This window comes from Chiloscyllium plagiosum, unplaced genomic scaffold (assembly GCF_037043375.1).
Source record: "Chiloscyllium plagiosum isolate Xiang-an unplaced genomic scaffold, Cpla_swu_hap1 HiC_scaffold_4, whole genome shotgun sequence".
NCBI classification, from domain to species: domain Eukaryota; kingdom Metazoa; phylum Chordata; class Chondrichthyes; order Orectolobiformes; family Hemiscylliidae; genus Chiloscyllium; species Chiloscyllium plagiosum.
This window is the reverse complement of record NW_028270142.1, coordinates 141,051,646-141,073,435: the sequence shown is the minus strand read 5'-3', so window position 1 is coordinate 141,073,435 and position 21,790 is coordinate 141,051,646. Positions and strand designations below refer to the sequence as shown.

Sequence of the window (21,790 nt, the reverse complement as noted above, 5' to 3'; positions counted from 1 at the left end):
GTAACCCTTTGACATTCAGTTGCTACTGAATGCCCCACTACCAAAATCCTGGGGTTAGCATTGACCAGATATTGGATTAGCCATTTATATATATTAATGCACTTGCTACAGCAAGTTACAGGCTAGGAAATTTGCAGTGAGTAACTCACCTCCTGTATCTCTCAGCCTGTACAAGGCACAAGTCAGGAGTGTGATGGAATACTCTCTTCTTGCTAGAAAGAGTGCAGCTCCAAAAATACTAAAACAGTTTGAAACATTCCAAGACAAGTCAGCCCATGCCACCAATCCACAAGCTCCGTCACTTATTACAAGATACACTGCAGCTTGGTAAATAGTAACTTCTAACCTCAAGGTAACTACTACTGAGGGCAGCTGATACATGGGAAGACCATTATCAAGCAGAGCTTCCATTCAAGGCATTTGGATTTCCTGACTTGGAAATAGATCACTATTTCTTCAGTGCTGCTGGGTCAAAGAGTTTGGAACTCCCTCCCCGGTGGCATTTTGGGTTTACCTACAGCACACGAAGTGATTCAAAAAGGCAGTTCACCACCATCTTCTCAAGGACAACTGGACATTAAATGCTGTCCCAGCCAGTGGTACATACACCATGAATAAACTTGAAAAAAAAACACTTCCATGTGACAGACAGAAACAACTCAATTATATATGGGTTATGTTTTATTCTATTTACAGACATTAGCTATAAATATAATACATCATTTCTTGAAAAGACATTTGTGTTCATTTTAATTCTGTCGATACATTAAATAACATTAAATTTGCAAAGTTCCATCATAATGTAGCTAGCTGGGTCCAACTCAAAACCCTGTGGCTGTGAAATAAACATTGGATTGAATTCAATCAAACCAAAAATAGGTATGCTTCATTATTCAGCGCCATCTTCTAAACCTGAGATAATATTGAGGAAACAAATGAGTATGTAAAACAATAGGGCATTGGAATATTTCGTGTAAGCAATGTTTAATTTTACACCTTAAAAGGGGTGAACATAAACGATCTGCTTTCGCACAATTACCAATGAGGAGTTAGCTCATGCATTAATGCTCTTTTCCCACAGACTACACAGTTAGTGATCACTGGTCTTTTGATTTAGTAAGAAATGAAGGCCGAAGAAAGAAAAAGCCAAAGTTACAACCGATATCCTTCAGACAACTGCAGATATTCAAACCATGTGCTGGAAAAGGTAACAGCAGTTTTAAACTGCATCATTAACAGATGGCCCAACCTGCACACCTATATTCAACATTTGCATTAAAAAAGGTCTAAGCAGAGATGAATGATAAATATATTCAAAAATCATCTTACATATGCACATCAAGTTCAGAATTCCTTTTATTGTGAAAGACAAAATAATTTTAGGTCTGGTTTAGTCCTCAACCACCCCCCACCCCACCCATTTGTTCTGTACAGTTTTGAGATACTAGTTCTGTATTTGTGGTGGGTGCAGGGTATAACTGCAAGAAATTTCAACAATAGCTACAAAAGAAAGCAATCAGTACATATGATTCCTTCTGAGATTGACGGTGATAGGGACATGAGGTGCTGCCAGTTCCTCAGATATTGTTGATAATTATCAAGGCCGGTGTGGAGTTCTGTTGGCTGGTTTCACACTGCACATTCTGGTCGGCAAGCCTGGCGAAGACTCTGGGCGTCCCAAGATTATATACACCAGCGTGAACAAAACAAGCCTTCAATGGAACAGTGTAAACCTCCTGGCCCTTCAGCTGAATTTTGTACTGGGTCTGTCCAAGCCAAGTGAATGAACCATGGACCTCCAACATTTCTGGACTAGGAGAAAGAAAACATTCACAGATCAGCTAACATCTCATCTGCTAATCATTTGAGTTATTCCTGTTCCTAAACTAAGTGGAAAGAAAGATGTGAGATAGATGTCTGGAAGGAGTGCAAGAACAATGCTGCACTCATCACATAAAATGGCAGGCAGAGCACGGTGGGCGGCACGGTGGCACAGTGGTTAGCACTGCTGCCTCACAGCGCCAGAGACCCGGGTTCAATTCCCGCCTCAGGCGACTGACTGTGTGGAGTTTGCACGTTCTCCCCGTGTCTGCGTGGGTTTCCTCCGAGTGCTCCGGTTTCCTCCCACAGTCCAAAGATGTGCAGGGTCAGGTGAATTGGCCATGCTAAATTGCCCGTAGTGTTAGGTAAGGGGTAAATGTAGGTGTATGGGTGGGTTTCGCTTTGCGGGTCGGTGTGGACTTGTTGGGCCGAAGGGTCTGTTTCCACACTGTAATCTAATCTAAATAACCCATACAGGTTTCAATAGTAAAACACCTGACCTGGAGGGGAATCTGGTTAATATGAGGAGAGCTTTAACCATGTGGTTTAAAGTGTTAGCAGTAGATGAGGAACTGCTTGTGCCTCTGCTCAAAGGAGAAACAGAGGGGTCTTCCATGATGCAGATGGATATGTAGAGATTCAAAGATGACAAGGAAAAGGTGAGGGCCAAAAACACGAATGGGGAGGTGTTAACTCTGTACTCTCAACAAATGGCGATGAACACCATTAATTTTGGATAAAACATACTGGAGCAACCCAACTGCAATTTTATTCGTAATTTAACTATCAGTCTAATTTTTTTTTTAAAAAACTTTGCACTAAATACAGATTCACCCAGTGCAAAATAAATGATCTGCAGGGATAAAACTCTATTCAGGAAAAAAAAAAGTACTTTTATGCTGAGAGCACAAGGTGCTGGGCCCTCTACTTTTTGTCATTTACATAAATGATTTGGATGCGAGCATAAGAGGTACAGTTAGTAAGTTTGCAGTTGACACCAAAATTGGAGGTGTAGTGGACAGCGAAGAGGGTTACCTCAGATTACAACAGGATTTGGACCAGATGGGCCAATAGGCTGAGAAGTGGCAGATGGAGTTTAATTCCGATAAATGTGAGGTGCTGCATTTTGGGAAAGCAAACCTTAGCAGGACTTATACACTTAATGGTAAGGTCCTAGGGAATGTTGCTGAACAAAGAGACCTTGGAGTGCAGGTTCATAATTCCTTGAAAGTGGAGTTGCAGGTAGATAGGATAGTGAAGGCGGCGTTTGGTATGCTTTCCTTTATTGGTCAGAGTATTGAGTACAGGAGTTGGGAGGTCATGTTGCGGCTGTACAGGACATTGGTTAGGCCACTGTTGGAATATTGCGTGCAATTCTGGTCTCCTTTCAATTGGAAAGATGTTGTGAAACTTGAAAAGGTTCAGAAAAGATTTACAAGGCTGTTGGCTGAAAATGTGTTGCTGGAAAAGCGCAGCAGGGCAGGCAGCATCCAGGGAAAAGGAGAATCGACATTTCGGGCAGAAGCCCTTCTTCAGGGATGAGGAAAGTGTGTCCAGCAGGCTAAGATAAAAGGTAGGGAGGAGGGACTTGGGGGAGGGGAAATGCGATAGGTGGAAGGAGGTCAAGGTGAGGGTGATGGGCCAGAGTGGGGTGGGGGCGGAGAGATCAAGAAGATGATTGCAGGTTAGGAAGGTGGTGCTGAGTTCGAGGGATTTGACTGAGACAAGGTGGGGGGGGGGGGGGGGGGAGGGGAAATGAGGAAACTGGAGAAATCTGAGTTCATCCCTTGTGGTTGGAGGGTTCCTAGGCGGAAGATGAGGCGCTCTTCCTCCAACCGTCGTGTTGCTATGGTCTGGCGATGGAGGAGTCCAAGGACCTGCATGTCCTTGGTGGAGCGGGAGGGGGAGTTGAAGTGTTGAGACACAGGGAGGTTGGGTTGGTTGGTCCGGGTGTCCCAGAGGTGTTCTCTGAAATGTTCCGCAAGTAGGCGGCCTGTCTCCCCAATATAGAGGAGGCCACATCGGGTGCAGCGGATGCAATAAATGATGTGTGTGACCATGAACCCACCTCCCACCACCAAACCATCATCTCCCAGACCATCCATAACCTCATTGCCTCAGGGGATCTCCCATCCACCGCCTCCAACCTCATAGACCCACAACCCCGCACCTCCCGCTTCTACCTCCTGCCCAAAATCCACAAACCTGACTGCCCCGGCCGACCCATTGTCTCAGCCTGCTCCTGCCCCACTGAACTCATCTCTGCATACCTCGACACGGTCCTGTCCCCCTTAGTCCAAGAACTCCCCACCTACGTTCGGGACACGACCCACGCCCTCCATCTCCTTCACTTCCCCGGTCCCCAACGCCTTATTTTCACCATGGACATCTAGTCCCTGTACACCTCCATCCCCCATCACGAAGGACTCAAAGCCCTCCGCTTCTTCCTTTCCCGCCGTACTAACCAGTACCCTTCAACTGACACCCTCCTTCGACTGACTGAACTGGTCCTCACCCTGAACAACTTCTCTTTCCAATCCTCCCACTTCCTCCAAACGAAAGGAGTAGCCATGGGCACCCGCATGAGCCCCAGCTATGTCTGCCTCTTCGTAGGCTATGTGGTACAGTCCATCTTCCGCAGCTACACTGGCACCACCCCCCACCTTTTCCTCCGCTACATCGATGACTGTATTGGCGCTGCCTCGTGCTCCCACGAGGAGGTTGAACAGTTCATCCACTTTACCAACACCTTCCACCCCGACCTCAAATTCACCTGGACAGTCTCAGACTCCTCCCTCCCCTTCCTAGACCTTTCCATTTCTATCTCGGGCGACCGAATCAACACGGACATTTACTATAAACCGACCGACTCCCACAGCTACCTAGACTACATCTCCTCCCACCCTGCCCCCTGTAAAAACGCCATCCCATATTCCCAATTCCTTCGTCTCCACCGCATCTGCGCCCTTGAGCCCCGCCCTTCCAACCGCCACCAGGACAGAACCCCACTGGTCCTCACCTACCAGCCCATCAACCTCCATATACAGCTTATCATCCGCCGTCATTTCCGCCACCTCCAAACGGACCCCACCACCAGGGATATATTTCCCTCCGCCTTCCTAACCTGCAATCTTCTTCCTGACCTCTCCGCCCCCATCCCACTCTGGCCTATCACCCTCACCTTGACCTCCTTCCACCTATCGCATTTCCAACGCACCTCCCCCAAGTCCCTCCTCCCTATCTTTTATCTTAGCCTGCTGGACCCACTTTCCTCATTCCTGAAGAAGGGCTTATACCCGAAACGTCGATTCCCCTGTTCCTTGGATGCTGCCTGACCTGCTGCACTTTTCCAGCAACACATTTTCAGCTCTGATCTCCAGCATCTGCAGTCCTCACTTTCTCCTTTACAAGGATGTTGCCAGGGTTGGAGGATTTGAGCTTTAGGGAGAGGCTGAACAGGCTGGGGCTGTTTTCCCTGGAGCGTCGGAGGCTGAGGGGTGACCTTATAGAGGTTTACAAAATTATGAGGGGCACAAATAGGATAAATAGACAAAGTCTTTTCCCTGGGGTCGGGGAGTCTAGAACTAGAGGGCATAGGTTTAGGGTGAGGGGAAAGATATAAAAGAGACCTAAGGGGCAACATTTTCACGCAGAGGGTGGTACGTGTATGGAATGAGCTGCCAGAGGATGTGGTGGAGGCTGGTACAATTGCAACATTTAAGAGGCATTTGGATGGGTATATGAATAGGAAGGGTTTGGAAGGATATGGGCCGGGTGCTGGCAGGTGGGACTAGATTGGGTTGGGATATCTGGTCGGCATGAACAGGTTGGACCGAAGGGTCTGTTTCCATGCTGTACATCTCTATGACTCTAACACACCAACATGGTATCTACTTTCAATAAGGTAACATGTGACCCATTAGCAAGGACTGACTGTGATAAAGCTGCAGGCAATGAACAATAACGATTCAGAAAGAGATTCAGAGAAGCTGCTAATAATTTTTCTGATGAAGTCAAATTTGGGAATGGACACACTTGCCTTGCAAAAATATCTGACAACATCTGTTTAAGCTTCAGGGAAATTAGATTTTAGAAAATGCCAAATAAATAGGTAGAAAGAGAAATGCTGATTTCTCGGCCACCTTTCATTGCCTCAGGAGATCCCAAAGTCTGAAGCTGAAGAGGAATGCATCTTGTTCCAGGAACTTAACTATTTCACACGAATAACCAGGATTTAGAAGTGCATAGCAAAATACTTAAATTTCCATGCAGACTGAAAATAGAAAAAGGCAGTTTGGAAAAACCAAAGAAGCCAATTGCTAAATATCTCGGAACAGCAAGGTGACATTAACATAGACAAGTGTGAAGTACTACTCCCACATAAACTGACATCAGTACTGCATAACAATGATGACAAAGAGTTGGCAAATGCATGTACTGATATCACTGATGTACATACTCCTGATGAAATATTTCCAATTTAAAAGTTTAAATGTTATTTCCCTTTGATCTCCACCAACTTGTCATTCGATCTGTTCTGCTTCCACTCAATCATAGATCTTCCCACGTCTGTTCTCCCACACTTTCAGCTGCTTAAATCACTTGTTCCCTTTCCACTGAAAGGCCATTGACCCGAAACACTAACTGCTATTCTCTCTACGGCTGCTGCCAGACCTTAGTGCTTTCAGAATTTAGCTTTTTAAAAAAAGTTACATCCAACTAATGTATGAAAACAGACAAAGATGAAAGCTTCAGACTATTCATAGCCAAGCTTAAGGGAGTCAGGCAGCACTTCAATAGTCATCAATATGCAATAAAGTGACCTGGCATACACATGCATATTTGTCATTGAAGGTCACAGGACCACTCAAGAACAGTTCAGAAAGCACATATTCCTTACACTTTCCTCATAGGGGCACGCAGTAGAAGAGCACAGAGTTTTGATGCACTTGCAGAAATTACTAATTTTGACTCGGTGTCTAGCTTTGGCTACTACCATTTAGGAAGGATGTGAAAACTCTGGAGAGTTAAGACTGTTCTCCTTAGGAAGGAGTTGGTCAGATCTTACCTGCAATCTACCCCAGTCAGTGACAAGTTCGAGGCAAGGCAGAGCCAAAGGGGAGATAGAGGGCGCTTAGAAGGAGAAGGGGTTAGCGGGGAGTAGTCAGGGAGTTAGAATTAGGAAGGCTGGCGTGAGGTAGGGTGCGGGGTAAGGGTACATAGGGTAGAGTGAGACGGAGGAGCCCTGTCTGTGGAGAGTGGCGGCTCATGTTTCAGACAGGACTCCTCCGAAAGGGGGGTGGTCAGCGAGGCAGAGGTGAGAGGGCAAAAGAAAGGGAGTCTTAGGAACCATTTTGGGGCAGCATGGTAGGTCAGTGGTTAGCACTGCTGCCTCACAGCGCCGGAGACCCAGGTTCAATTCTCGCCTCAGGCGACTGACTGTGTGGAGTTTGCACGTTCTCCCAGTGTCTGTGTGGGTTTCCTCCGGGTGCTCCGGTTTCCTCCCACAGTCCAAAGATGAGCAGGTCAGGTTAACTGGCCATTCTAAAATTGCCCGTAGTATTAGGTAAGGGGTAAATGTAGGGGTATGGGTGAGTTGCGCTTCGGCGGGTCGGTGTGGACTTGTTGGGCCAAAGGGCCTGTTTCCACACTGTAATGTAATCTAAATCTAATCTAATCTTGGGTGACTGTTTGTGTGGAGTTTGCACATTCTTCCTGTGTCTGCGTGGGTTTCCTCCGGGTGCTCCAGTTTCCTCCCACAGTTCAAAGACGTGCAGGTTAGGTGAATTGGCCATACTAAATTGCCCATAATGTTCAGGGATGTGTAGGTTAGGTGCATTAATTAGGGGTAAATGTCAAGTAATGGGGATTGGGTTTGGTTGGCATACTCTTCAGAGGGTTGGTGTGGACTTGTTGGGCCAAAGGGCCTGTTTCCATACTAGGGATTCCAAGAAGATTTGATAAAAGTATTCAAAATCATGAGGGTTCTGGACAGCATAACTCAGCAGAACCTGCTCCAGTTCAAGAAAGAGAGAACAGGAAACCATTTTCATGCAGTGGGTGGCTCAGATCAGGAACCCACTTCCTGAGTGTAAGGACAGGCAGGTTCAATCAAGGCTTTCAAAAGGGAAATAGACCATTATCTGAAAAGGATAAATAGGTGAAATGCTCATTTGGAGAGCTGGCACAGACTGGATTGGCTGAATGGCCCTTCCTGCATTATAATGATTCTGTGCATGCATAATGAGGCATAGCATCATGGATGATAAAGCCTCGAATAACTGAGTGGAACTGCCAGCTGTCCGGAGGCTTATTTATGATGGACTGTTGTCCAACACTGGAACAGCATTCAGAGTGCACTCGGACAAATCTTGTGGTCTGTGCTCTCCTCTACATTGGAGGAGCAGAGCGCAGACTGGACGACTGCTTTGCGACCCATGTTCTGTCTGCAAAAATGACAGACGCTGGTTGCTTGCCTTTTCAACACACCACTTCATTGCCTGGCTAACGTGTGCGTCTCTGGCTTCCGACAGCACTCCAACAAAGCTCAATACAAACTGGAGGAATAACCTCTCAGTCTGCTTGGGAAGATTACAATCTTCTGAACTCTATACCGAGTTCAATAATTGTAGGGCCTGAGCACCTTCACCCATTTCCTTACTCCAACCTGCACACACCAAGCCTTGTCTCTTGTCATCACATGGCCTGCTACCACAAACAATCCAAAACTGGCAGTCACTAACAGTCCCCATTAGCAGCTATTCATTCTCCCAGGCTGACATTGGTCTAGAATCCCTACACTGTGGAAGCAGGCCATTTGGCCCATCGAGTCCACAGTAACCTTCAAAGAGCATCCCATCCAGACCCACCCCCTACCCTATCCTTGTAACCCTGTATTTCCCATGGCTGATACACATAGGCTGTACATCCCCAAACACCATGGCAATTCAGCATCACCAATCCACTTAACTGTACATCTTTAGACTGTGGAAGGAAACCCATGCAGACACAGGGGACTGTGCAAACTCCACACAGATAGACATGTTCCCAAGGCTTGAATCGGACCCGGGTCTGTGACGCTGTGAGGTGGCAGTGCTAACCACTGAGTCACCGTGCCTAACTTTCTTCCAGGGTCTACACCAACCTTCTCCCAGGTAAAACCGGTTTTGAAGAGTAGTCACTGGACACTTAACTCTGCTTTCTCTCCAAAGATGCTTCAGACGTGATGAGTTTTTCCAGCAATTTCTCTTTTTACTTGCAAAACTCAGTTAGTTTTTGAACTCAGTGCTTCAATGAATGCCAGGTTTAATTGCTTAAAACTTGAAGGTTGCCACTGAATGCACATCAGCAATGAAAAACACATGCAATACATGGAAGCATATTAAAGAGATTTCTTAATTAAAAAACAGGTTTCAACACAGAATAAAAGTTTTCTTCTCCAAGAGACATTAGTGACCCAGTTGGGTTTTAATGCCAATCCAACCAACTGCAGTATCACCGTTACTGATGGAGCTTCCTAACTCCAGATTATTACTCCAACATTATACAAAAGGGGGTTGGTTTAGCTCACTTGACTGGATTGTTGGTTTGCGAAGCAGTGACACTGACAAGTGAGGGTTCAATTCGTGCACTGCCCGAGTTTGCCATGTAGGACTCTTCTTCTCAACCTCTCCCCTCATCTGAGGGATGGTGGCCCCAGGTTAAACCACCACCAGTTGGCTTGGTTTATAATGAGACAGCAGTCTGATAAGATGATGAGACTTGATTATACAGAACAGAATTCACATTCCTTGCAATCCATGCCCCTGGAGAAATTCAGAATTTCTGAATTCTGGCAGGATCCGTAGCTAAAGAATCAGGGTTAACATTTCAATTCTGGAATGACTCCTCTTTCATATGTTCATACTGGACTCAAAACATTAATGGTTTCTCGGTCCACGGACGCTCCCAAACCCACTGGCTTATTCAGCTTTGTCTATGTTTATTTCAGATTTCTAGCACCTGAAGTATTTTGCCTTTATTCCAGTAAAATAATCACTGAAGTAACAAAAACAAAGCATACCTAAGTTAATTTAGAATTAGCAGTTTGAAAATGAAACATAGAAGTTTTAGAAATGGTCTTACCTTGTGGCCTTGTGTCGAAGATCAATGATAATGTCCACTTCAATCTGACAGCAGTTAAAGAGAACGAGAGTAACTGGTACTAAACATAAACTGCAGGTCAGAGAAAAATATGAAATCACAAAAATGTGTTAATGGATTCCCAGCACCTACAAATATACATATTTCGAGCACAAAAATGGAACTTTAACGTAATACGAAGCTCATATACTAGAATTCTAATGTTTCTCAACTGAGTTTCTCAACTTCACTTCAAAGACACTGATTTTAAAAGACAATTTAAAAAGGACCACAACAGAGAAACAAAGCTAAGAAATTCCAGGTCACAGAGTTCAATCACAAATTAGGAATGTGAACGGAGAGACTTACAGAAGATTAGGCCAGATTTGGAGCTGAACAATTTTTTTTAAAAAAAAGTCATGCATTGGATGTGGGAGTCACTGGCCAGACCGGGTAAGGATGGCGGTTTCCTTCTTTGAAGGAAACAAGTGAACCAGATGGGTTTTTCCTGACGACAATCATTTAGACGTTAATTCCAGCCTTTTATCGAATTCAAATTCCACCACCTGCCAAGGCAGAGGCTTGAACCTGGGTCCCCATAACATTATCTGGCTGTCTGGATTAATAGTCTAACAATAATACCATTAGGTAGCGTTTCAGAACATTAGCATGAGGGAGAGGAAGGGCTCAAAGTGATTTAAACATGATCACAAGTCTTGGATCGTGTAAACTGATGAGCATGAGGGGGATCAGAAGAGTACGGGTAAAATATCTCAGAATAAAATGCTTTAAGTCTTCCTCATCTTTAGGTGGAAGAAACTGTGGGACATTTAGGACTGAAAGAAGTGCTATGTCAGATCTAAGGAGTGGAGGAGGCAGATCAGCCTATAGCAAAAATTTATAGTGCCTTTGGCGTGGCAAGAGGGCCCAAAGCATTTCATAGGAATATTATGAAACAAAGTATGAAATTAATTCACCCAACATGTTAGGAGACGAAAGATTTGATTGGAGGAGGTAGGTACTTTAGAGAGGTGGAGAAGACTGGAGTTGTAACTACAGCAACTGAAGGCCGGAGTCTCCAATGCTGGAGTAATTAAAGCTGGAAGTGCACAGAGGCTAGAATCAGAGGACTGCAGAGATGTCAGGGAGTTGCAGGGTTGCAGTAACTTGGCCTTACCTTTGTTAATTAGGTTACCAAGCAACAGCTGTAAGTGAAGTAAAGATCACAGCCAAGGACAGATCCAGATCTAGAGTTAAAGGTTGGGTGTTGGACGAGGTAGATAAAACAAGTTATTGCTGATACCTTTTCATAGTTAGATCAGTAAGAGTGGGCATAATCAAGATCAGAGGAGTAGTGACACTGGAGGAGGATGGCGTAAGTGCCCATGTGAAGAGATACAAATCAAGAAGGACAGAAAAAGATAGTGCACGGTGTTCACAGGTATGCCACTGGAAACACTAATGTTTCAGTGCTCTGGTAGAAGTGGAAACATAAAAGGCCAGCACTGAATTTGAAAAACAGAACTGGGACATGACAACATGCTCAGGGACTATGAAAAGCAAAGGGAGATTGGAGGTGGGGCTCGTTTGGCAAGAGAAGAGGAAGACAGAATGCAATGTTAAGAGATATCCTGAGGAAGAGAATGCTACCCAAGGCTACTGAACCATTTAAAATATCAGCAACCATGAGTGTCAGGGGTCACATGGTCAGTAGTTTACCAGGGTGGGTTTAATGTCAAGATAAACTTGGAGGTGAGATATAGAAGAGAGACAGGGGCAAGTGGGAATCTGTAAAGAGGCTTGGTGGGAAGGGATAGAACATAGAAAAATACAGCGCAGTACAGGCCCTTTGGCCCTCGATGTTGTGCCGATCCAAGCCCACCTAACCTACACTAGCCCACTATCCTCCATATGCCTATCCAATGCCCGTTTAAATGCCCATAAAGAGGGAGAGTCCACCACTGCTACTGGCAGGGCATTCCATGAACTCACGACTTGCTGAGTAAAGAACCTACCCCTAACATCTGTCCTATACCTACAACCCCTTAATTTAAAGCTATGCCCCCTCGTAATAGCTGACTCCATACGTGGAAAAAGGTTCTCATGGTCAACCCTATCTATACCCCTTATCATCTTGTACACCTCTATCAAGTCACCCCTAAACCTTCTTTTCTCCAATGAAACAGCCCCAAGTGCCTCAGCCTTTCCTCATACGATCTTCCTACCATACCAGGCAAGATCCTGGTAAACCTCCTCTGCACCCGTTCCAGTGCATCCACATCCTTCCTATAGTATGGCGGCCAAAACTGCACACAATACTCCAGATGCGGCCGCACCAGAGTCTTATGGAGATTTCAGAAGCAGCTGATCAGATAGCATCAAGCTCAGCGACAAAATATAGGCACATGAGATCATGGCAATGTGCGACTAAAGGGAGCAGGTCAGACAGGGTGAAAAGAGGCTGCTGGTTTGGAAATTAGCTAAAAGTTAACACTCCTCTCCAAGATGGTCCTGGCATAATGCTGTTGGAGCATAAAACCCAATAGTGCATAAAATACAGAAGTTTCACTCAAGAAACTGAAAATGACACTGGTATGCTATTGTGAGGAATAATCCTTCAATCTTACATTCGCAATCTACCATGATGTTCAGTATAGAAGTATATAATTAATTCTTTCCCTTCAAGCATATTTAAGCATAGTTAATTCCATGCCAAGACATTTCCAATTAGACATGTTTAAAAAGCAAATTACAAACCTCTTTTGATGAAAGGGATGGTCGTAGTATTCAGGGTAATGCAAGCTGATCTTAATAAGGTGGGAAAGCTGTTCCATACTCGGTCTTGCAGGTTGCTGTGGCTGTTCAGGTCGCACAAATTTCAACAGAACCATTTCCTGTGCTTCCTGGAATATGCAAGATAGGGACCAAAATAAAAATGCAAACTAGATAACTTATTTCTTCCCAAAACTGAACACAATAGCAATCGTTGCTCAAGGGTCAGAAAATGTCTGCAGTTCATACAATGCCTTTAAATGCATGGTTACTGGAAACAGTTAGGTGAAAGTGAGGACTGCAGATGCTGGAGATTAGAGTCTAGATTAGAGTGGTCCTGGAAAAGCACAGGTCAGGGAGCATCCCAGGAGCAGGAAATTCGACGTTTCGGGCAGGAGCCCATCAGGAATCATGATCATTAGGAATTCCTGATGAAGGGCTCCTGCCCGAAACGTCGAATTTCCTGCTCCTTGGATGCTGCCTGACCTGCTGTGCATTTCCAGTGTCACTCTAATCTTTACTAGAAACAGTTACAGAATCAGATCAGCTCCAGTCACATACTCATTTAGGTAGTGCATTCCAGATTCTAATGCACATGGACTGCAGTGGTCCAAGGCAGTGACTCACCACCACTTTCTCTAGGGCACTAGAGATAGTCAATAAATGCTGGTCTAGACAGTGACACCCATGTTCCATGAATGGAAAAAAAAAACTCACGCCTTAAAGATGCCTCTTCTCATATCATTATTATTGGCTGTTGTCCAATGGCCAGGGATGACTGAAAAACTCAGGTTCAAGTCCCTGGAATTTCCCTCCTTACCTCCCACAACAGCCTTAGATATATTGTACATGGGCCTTTGATTTATCCATTTTTAAGCCTCCTAAAACCAATAATTCCTCTCTCTTAATGCGAATTTATTCAAATACATTGCAGTTTCCCTCCCTGATTTCAAGATCTTTCTCCACAGAAAATATAGATGCAAAGCATTCACTTAAAACGTCACACCTTCCAGCCACATCTTCCAGCTCCACACAGATTGCCATTTGGGTCCCTAGTGGTTCTACTCTTTCCCTAGTTCTTAGTTTGCCTCTAATAGAGGAACCTTGATTATCTGAAGGACATGGACGGGAAGCATTTTTGTTTAGTTAGTGAATTCCGCATTGAATGCCAGATAACAGTTTAGACAAGCATTGAGACCTTGCGATTTTGCTGGATAATCTGATATTCACATGATCAAATGCCAGATAATCAAGGTTCCTCTGTATACTTGTAAAACACCTTTAGATTTTTCTTGATGTTACCTGCAGTATTTTTTCTAATTTCCCATCTTTGCTCTCCTAAGTTTGAGTAATCCCCTGAATTTGCTATACTAAGGCATCTACTGTTTTCAGCCTTCAGTTTCTACAATAAGTTTCTTTTTCTCTCTCATCTCTTCGATCCTATACATCCCTTGACATCCAGAGATCTTTTCATTTGTTGGTCCCACCTTTCACTTTACATGAACACAATGACATGATGTGAATTCAGTAGATATTGGTGAGACCGCACCGGAGTACAGTCTGCAGTTTTGGTCTCCTTATCTAAGAAAGGATGCACTTACCACAGAGGGAGTGCAGAGGTTCATTGGGCTGATACCAGAGATGGTAGGACTGTCCTATGAGCAGACTTTAGTTCGACTGGACCTGTATTCATTGGCGTTTAGACTGACAGAAAGGATCGGATTGAAATGTATAAAATTCCAACCGGACTGGACAGACTAGATGCAGGGAGGATGTTTCCCCTGGTTGCAGAGTCTAGAACCAGGGGACACAGGGTAGACCATTTAGGACTGAGGAGGAAACATTCCCACTCACAGCGTGGTCAATCTGTGGAATTTTTTTCTACAGGAGGCGGTGAAAGCTGGTCATGGAGTACATTCAAGAAAGAGATTGACACATTTTTAGATATTAAAAGGTATGATGGGAAAGCAGGAATATGGCAGTGAGATAGATGAGATCATACTGAATGACAGAGCAGGACTGAAGAGCTGAATAGCTGACTCTTGCTCCTAGTTTTGTATGTTTCTTACATTTGTAATTGGTACAGGCAATGACATGGAGAAAGCACCAGGGCCTGCTGACCCCTACAAGACGAAGACTTGCTTATTCCGAAAGCACTTGCAGACATGATTGGCTAAATGGCAGTGTTGTGCGTTACAACATATTTGTGACGAAGACAAAATAACTTGTATTAATCTTATTAATATAAAGTAAATCCAAGAGGAGACAGATTCAAACTCATTGAAATGTAAATACAGGCCTGATATTACAATATCATTCTTCACAAAGAATTGTCAATATATGGCAGAAGCCATATGGAATTATTTTATACAAACAAGGAGTTGTTACAATATGGGGACTGGAAAACATTTTGTTTGGATAAATTAAGATGACCTGCAAGGTGTTGTTCATTTTTAATATTTGCAGTCCACAGGTCCAGGAAAATACCAGCACAAGTCATATTTAGATTAAGATCAATTTCAGAAGCAAAATAGAGAAACATTATCACTAACAGAATGGATTACAATGGAATGAAATGGACTGAACTGGATCAAGCTAGGCTGTAAGACGTCACATAAGCACAACAGCGTTGTCAAGTCAGAAAGGCATTACCTGTACTTGAGGCAACGAACAGGCTTCTTTTCCAATCGACTCCAAAGCAACATGAAGCTGGCCTTCCAATATAAGCTGCTTGTTGTCCTCAACAACATATGCCTGTAACAAGAAAAGGGAAAATAAATTTCTATGCCACAAATATTTCACTGAAACTTCCACCATTGTTCAGTGAAAGACTGTTACCTCATAGTGCATTAACAGAAAGTAGACCAGGTACAAGACTACCAGTTTGCATATAAAGCTGGCTGCTCCCTTACTCCTTACACAAAGAGCCTAATCACGGCTGGTCAATTTTTCAGTTAATCACAAACAGACATTCCGCACCTAGATGGCCATTAAAGCTAATGAAGTAGTAGATCCCTAAACACTAACAAAGGTACATGCTTCCACAACCACCTCATCCTCAGCCCCTACAATGCCCTGGATCTAAATATACACAGCAAATTTGTCCATTTCCATATAGATCAAGTAAACCTATATAAACTAAGTCACTGGCTGTGAATAAATACAGGTACTACAGTTTTCCTCATTTTTGTGAGGCATTGTTCTGAGACGGTCACTATTTTCTAACAGGCAAATGTCCAATGGCAACAAACGTAGAACAGTACAGCACAGTACAGGCCAGGCCCTTTGGCCCTTGACATTGTGCCAGCCTTTTATGTTACTCTAGGATCAGACTAACCTACATACCTTTCATTGTTCTATCTTCCATGCGCTGATCCAAGAATTGCTTAAAAGTCCCTATGTATCTGACTCTACCAAAACTGTTGGCAGAGCATTCCACACACGCACCACTCAAAAAAAAACTTATCCCTGACATGTCCTCTAAACTTTCCTCCAATCAACTTAAAATTATGCCTCCTTGTGATAAACATTTCTGCCCTGGGAAAAAGTCTCTGACTACCCACTCGGCGCCTCTCAACATCTTATACACCTCTATCAAGTCACCTTTCATCCTTCTTCACTTCAATGAGAAAAACCCTAGCTCCCTCAACCTTTCTTCATAAAGAATACCCTCCAGTTCAGGCAGCATCCTAGTTAATCCTCTGTACAGCTTACCCATCTTTCCTACAATGAGGCGACCAGAATTGAACACTATTCCAAGTGTGGACTAATCAGGACTCTACAGAGTTGTAACGTAACTTCACGGCTCTAAACCCAATCCCCCAGCCAATGAAAGCCAACGCACCATATACTCTTAACACCTCAGAACGAGATTACCCATCATAACCACGGTGGCTCAGTGGTTACCACTGCTGCCTCTCAGCGCCAGGGACCCAGCTTCGATTCCCACCTCGGGCAACTGTGTGTAGATTTTGCACATTGTCCCCGTGTCTGTGTTTCCTCCAGGTGCTCTGGTTTCCTCCCACAGTCCAAAGATGTATGGTTAGGTGAATTGGCTATGCTAATTCACATTAGTTAGATACATTAGTCAGGGGGTAAATATAGGGTAGGGAAATGGGTCTGCAAGGGTTACTCTTTAGAGGGTTGGTGTGGACTTGGTTCAAAAGGGCCTGTTTCCATACTGTAGGGAATCTAATCTTAAAAAAAAAAGTACAACAGGTCTTTCGGTCCTCCAAGCCTGTGCCAACATATTTTGCCCTTCCATATTAAAATTGTCTTCATTTACAGGATCTGTACTCCTTTACTCCCATCCTATTCATGTATTCGTCCAGATGCTTCTTGAATGCTATTTGCCTGCTTCCAACACCAGCTCTGGCAGTATGTTCCAAGCACTCACCACCCTTTGTGTGGTACCTCATCTCAAAACTTCCCTCCTCACACCTTGAACCGGTGTCCCCTAGTAATTGACCTTGGGAAAAAGCCTCATACTTCCCACTCTATCCATGCCATTCACACTCTTATAACTTTATCAGGTGACCCCTCAACCTCCTGCATTTCAATGAAAATAAACCCAGTCTCTCCAACCTTTTTCCATTGCTAAAATCCCCGATACCAGGCAACATCTTGATAAACCTTTTCTGTACCCTCTCCAAAGCATCCACATCCTTCTGATGTTGACCAGAAATGTATGCAATAATCCAAGTGTAGCCTAAAGTTCTATAAAGCTGCAGCGTAGGATGCCTATCCTTATACTTAATGCCCCTTCCTAAGAAGCCAAGCATGCTAAAGCCTTTTTTACTCCCTTATCTACCTGCATTGCCACCTTCAGTGATCTGTGGACCTGCACACCCAGATCCCTCTATATACATAGGGATCTACCATTCACAACAATTTCCACCTGTACTTGATCTTCCAAAATGCATCACCTCACATTTGTCTGGATTGAACCTCATCTGCCATTTTTCTGCCCACACCTCCAACTGATCGATATCCTGCTGTATGCTTTGACAAGCCTCCTCACTATCTGCAATTCCACCAATCTTTGTATCATCCGCAAACATACCAATTAGACCAGCTACATTTTCCTCCGAATCATTTATACAGACCATAATAGGTCTGAGCACTGATCACCACTAGTCACAGCCCTCCGTTCCAAAAAACATCCTTCCACCGTTACCCTGTCTCCTATGACAAAGCCAATTTTGTATCCAGCTTGCCAGCTCACCCTTGGTACCACATGACTTCATCTTTTGTACCAGCTTGCCATGAAGGACTTTGTCAAAGGCTTCACTGAAATCCATGTAGGCAACATCAACCACTTTTCCCTCAATCTTTATCACTTGCTCAAACAATTTGATTAAGTTAGTGAGGCATGACCTCTCCTGCACAAAACGATTCTTCGAAATACGTATACATCTTGTCCTCAAGAATCTTTTCGAATAATTTCATGACCACTGACATGAGGTTCATGGGCTTGTAATTAACCTGGATCATTCCTGCTACCCTTTTTAAACAATGGGCCAACATTGGCTAATCTCCAGTCCTCTGGGACCTCATTTGTGGCCAAAGAGGATACAAAGATGTCTGTCAATGCTCCAGCAATTTGTTCTCTTGCCTCCTTTAACATTACGGAACAGATCTTATCAGGATTCAGATATTTATCTACCTTAATACTTTTTAAGACGCACAACATCTCTTCCTTTTAAATATCAACTTGGCTTAAACATTTGGCAGTCCCTTCCCTGAGATCACGCATCTCCAATTCCTTCTCTTTGGTGAATACTGAGTGTTCATTTAGGACCTTACCTTCCTCTCCTGTCTCCACACACAGATTCCCTCCTTTGTCCTCGAGTGGGCCAACCTTTCCCTTGGCTAATCTTGTTTTTTTTTTTAAAAAACATGTAAAAAAAGCCTTGGGAATTCGCCTTAATCCTTTTGCTAATGACTTGTCATGACCCCTTTAGCCTTTCTAATTCCTTGCTTAAGTTCCTTCCTACTTTCCTTATATATTTCAAGAGTTAAATTCCTTAGATATTTCAAGGGCTTGGTCAGTTCCCATCCTCCTAGGCCTTACAGATGGTTCCTTTTTCTTTTTGACCAAGATCATAACATCCCTGGTCATCCAAGGTTTACGTAACTTGCCATACCTTTCCCCAATTCTCACAGGAATACCACTCCTGAACTCGTATCAACTGCTGTTTGAAAAGACTCCCACGTGTCCAACGTGGATTTACCCTCAAACAGCTACATCCAATCAAAATTTTCCTGTTTAATATTTTTGTAGTTCACCTTCCCCCAATTTAATATCTTCACCTTAGGACTGCCATTATCCCTATCCTTTCTTAAAACCATGGTATTATGGTCACGAATGCCAAAATGCTCCCCCACTGAATATTCACTCACATGGCCAGGCTCATTTCCCAAAAACCAGGTCCAGTATAACCCCTTCCCTGGTTGGACTGTGTCCTCCCTCAGTACAGCTGAGCGATACACCTTTACCAATAAAGCAACTCCTCCACCCAGTTTACATCCCTTTCTATCACACCTGAAACTTTTGTTCCTGTTTTACAGCATCCACAGTTCTTTTGATTCTTATTTCTCCACCGTTAAGACCCACTTTAAAGCTCAAGTCAAAGGCAAATATGGCTTATGCCCGAAACGTTGATTCTCCTGCTCCTTGGATGCTGCCTGACCTGCTGCACTTTTCCAGCAACACATTTTTCAGCTCTGTACTACTCTTAAAACAAAGCTTTGCACTGTACTTAGGTACACATGACTACAATAAATCAAATCAAAACAAATCAGCAAGTAATCATCGAGAATTACTGCATCTTGAAAATTCAATCAACCAGAGAACATTTCTAATCAGATGTTCAGTGAAAGAGGATGAGATTAAGACTATGGTGAAGAAAAGCTAAGTGTCACATACTTTTAGGACAATAGGAAGGAAGACGACAGCTATTTGGCTGGAGAGGACAACTCGTTGAGTCAATTTGTGATCTTAATACAAAACATTAATGGAGTCTACACTGAGCACAGCCACAATGGGCCAACTGGTCGTCTTCACTGCCATACATTTACACTGATTTCTTTGGTTCAACTCGAGTACATTATGAATTTCTGTAATACTTCAATTATTTAACATACCATAACAGGGGAAGCAAGAACATTTTCAAATCACTGTACTGATTTAGGAAGTGATTAAACCAAGTGTTTTTTATATTCTCTCTGAAGCAAAAGAATTCTGTAACTATTCAAAAATACACCATATCAGCATGACCTTTTAATGTGCACCTCATCATCATAAACGCTTAAAATAGTATACAAACCTTCCATAATACTATTACATTGAGATCCACCTCACTACACATCTGCACTAATTTGGCAAGATCAGTAGTTTTTGGTCTCCCTGGCCCCATACTTGTCGGTGGTATCATCTTCCGAGATCTTGCAGCATAGCAACTTTGAAAGAAAAAGTCTGCACATGGAGTGGTTGCACTGATTATCTGTAACACAAAGCAAAACCAACTCTCAATGATACAATCACATGGATTAGTTTGTAGCTTGAATCTGCCAATTGCCCTGTGCTCAACTACTACCTTCTACAAGAACCAAAAGGCTTCCAGGACAAAATACTTGGAGCTTTTCATAACAAAAGGACAATAACGGGACTCCAAGAATCCAAGACGTGATTCAAAACAGATTGCTTCTCTATCCAAAGATGCTGCCAGTCCTGAGTATTCTCAGTACTTTTTGTTTAGATTTTCAGTGTCTGTAACATTTGCTTGTATTTTAGTAAATTTTAACGCCCTGTCCAACAGTTTCACTCATTCTGAATCAGAACTCCCAGTATAGAACTTGACTGTTATAATTACAATGTACATCCTAAAACTGAATTATTAGTAACTTTGTTATGCAAGCAAAGTGTAAAGCATTCCAATTTGCACCCCACATGAAATAAGCTTATAAAGTGTAGTCTTTCTCACTGCTTCAAGAAAACGGTGAACAATAACGCAAGAGTTGCAAGGGTGACACCAATTACGATAAAGTGATGTCACTTAGGGTCCCAGGCTAATGTTCTGAGGAAACAAAAACAAAATGCTAGAAAAAGTCAGGTCTGACAGCGTCTGAGGACAAAAAGCAGTTTCATGTCCAGTGACCCTTCTTCAGAACTGGGGACCTGGACTCAAATCTCACCATGTCAGATGGTAGGATTTGAATTCAATAAAAAAACTTGAATTAAAAAAAAAGTTAGCCTCAAGGCGACCATGTCACAAATGCCTTCTAGTGAAGGAAATTTTCCATCCTAGCCTGGTCTGGCTTACATGTGACTCCAGACCAATAGCAATGCGGTTTACTCTTAACTGTCCTCCGAAATGGCCCTACCAAGTCACTCAGTTCAAGGGTAATCACATGGATTAGTTTGTAGCTTAGGGATCAGCAATAAATGCCAGCCTTGCCAGTGATGCCACATCGTATGAACAAATAAGAAACAAATGTCAGGATGCACCTATCAAGGAAAGATGAACAGGGTGGATATTTTTCTCTTCAACAAGACTGAGGGAAGATTAAAGATTTTGGAAATGGTGCAAGGTTTTGACAGAGGGGGCAGACAATGTTCCCATTTTTGGGAAAGTGCAAAACTAGAGGCCATTAATCAAAGAAAGTGACAGGATCAGAATGCAGCCAATCTTGCTTGCAATGGCTCTCCAAAGAGAATCCTGCTGAAAAAGGTATTCTGCTTTTTCACAAACTTGTACATTGTTCCTCTCATTTCCTTCATACCTTGACACAGAAAAAATGGTGGAACTCTCAATACCAGGAAGTGGATAAAGCAGACAGTATAGATGCACTGAAGGGGAGGCTAGGTAAGCATATGAGGGAGAAAGGAACAGAGGATTACAGTGGAAAAGGAACAAAGCCAGGATGAAACTCAACAAATCCCAGCACTGATTCTTCGGGTCAAATTGCCTGTTGGCTACATAGCCAACAAAATCTAGCAGAATCCATGAGAATTAGCTGAATCATCCACTACTACATTCTAATTGCAAAAGCAACTGTTAAAAGGGAATGTTCA

General features: G+C 43.5%; 1 protein-coding gene across 2 annotated transcripts in view; it reads right to left on the bottom strand.

Annotated features, from left to right (window-relative positions):
• Positions 1-821: 821 nt before the first annotated feature.
• The window catches only part of trappc8 (trafficking protein particle complex subunit 8), a 148,333-nt gene continuing 127,364 nt past the window's right edge, over positions 822-21,790 (bottom strand). For both annotated transcript variants that reach the window (XM_043687639.2, XM_043687640.2), the window contains 5 exons: positions 20,043-20,219; positions 15,367-15,468; positions 12,700-12,845; positions 9,946-10,035; positions 822-1,812 (listed from right to left, as the gene is read on the bottom strand). In XM_043687639.2, the coding sequence (XP_043543574.1) occupies positions 1,578-1,812; positions 9,946-10,035; positions 12,700-12,845; positions 15,367-15,468; positions 20,043-20,219 (750 nt within the window). In that variant the 3' untranslated portion in view covers positions 822-1,577. The remainder of the gene's footprint in view (positions 1,813-9,945; positions 10,036-12,699; positions 12,846-15,366; positions 15,469-20,042; positions 20,220-21,790) is intronic.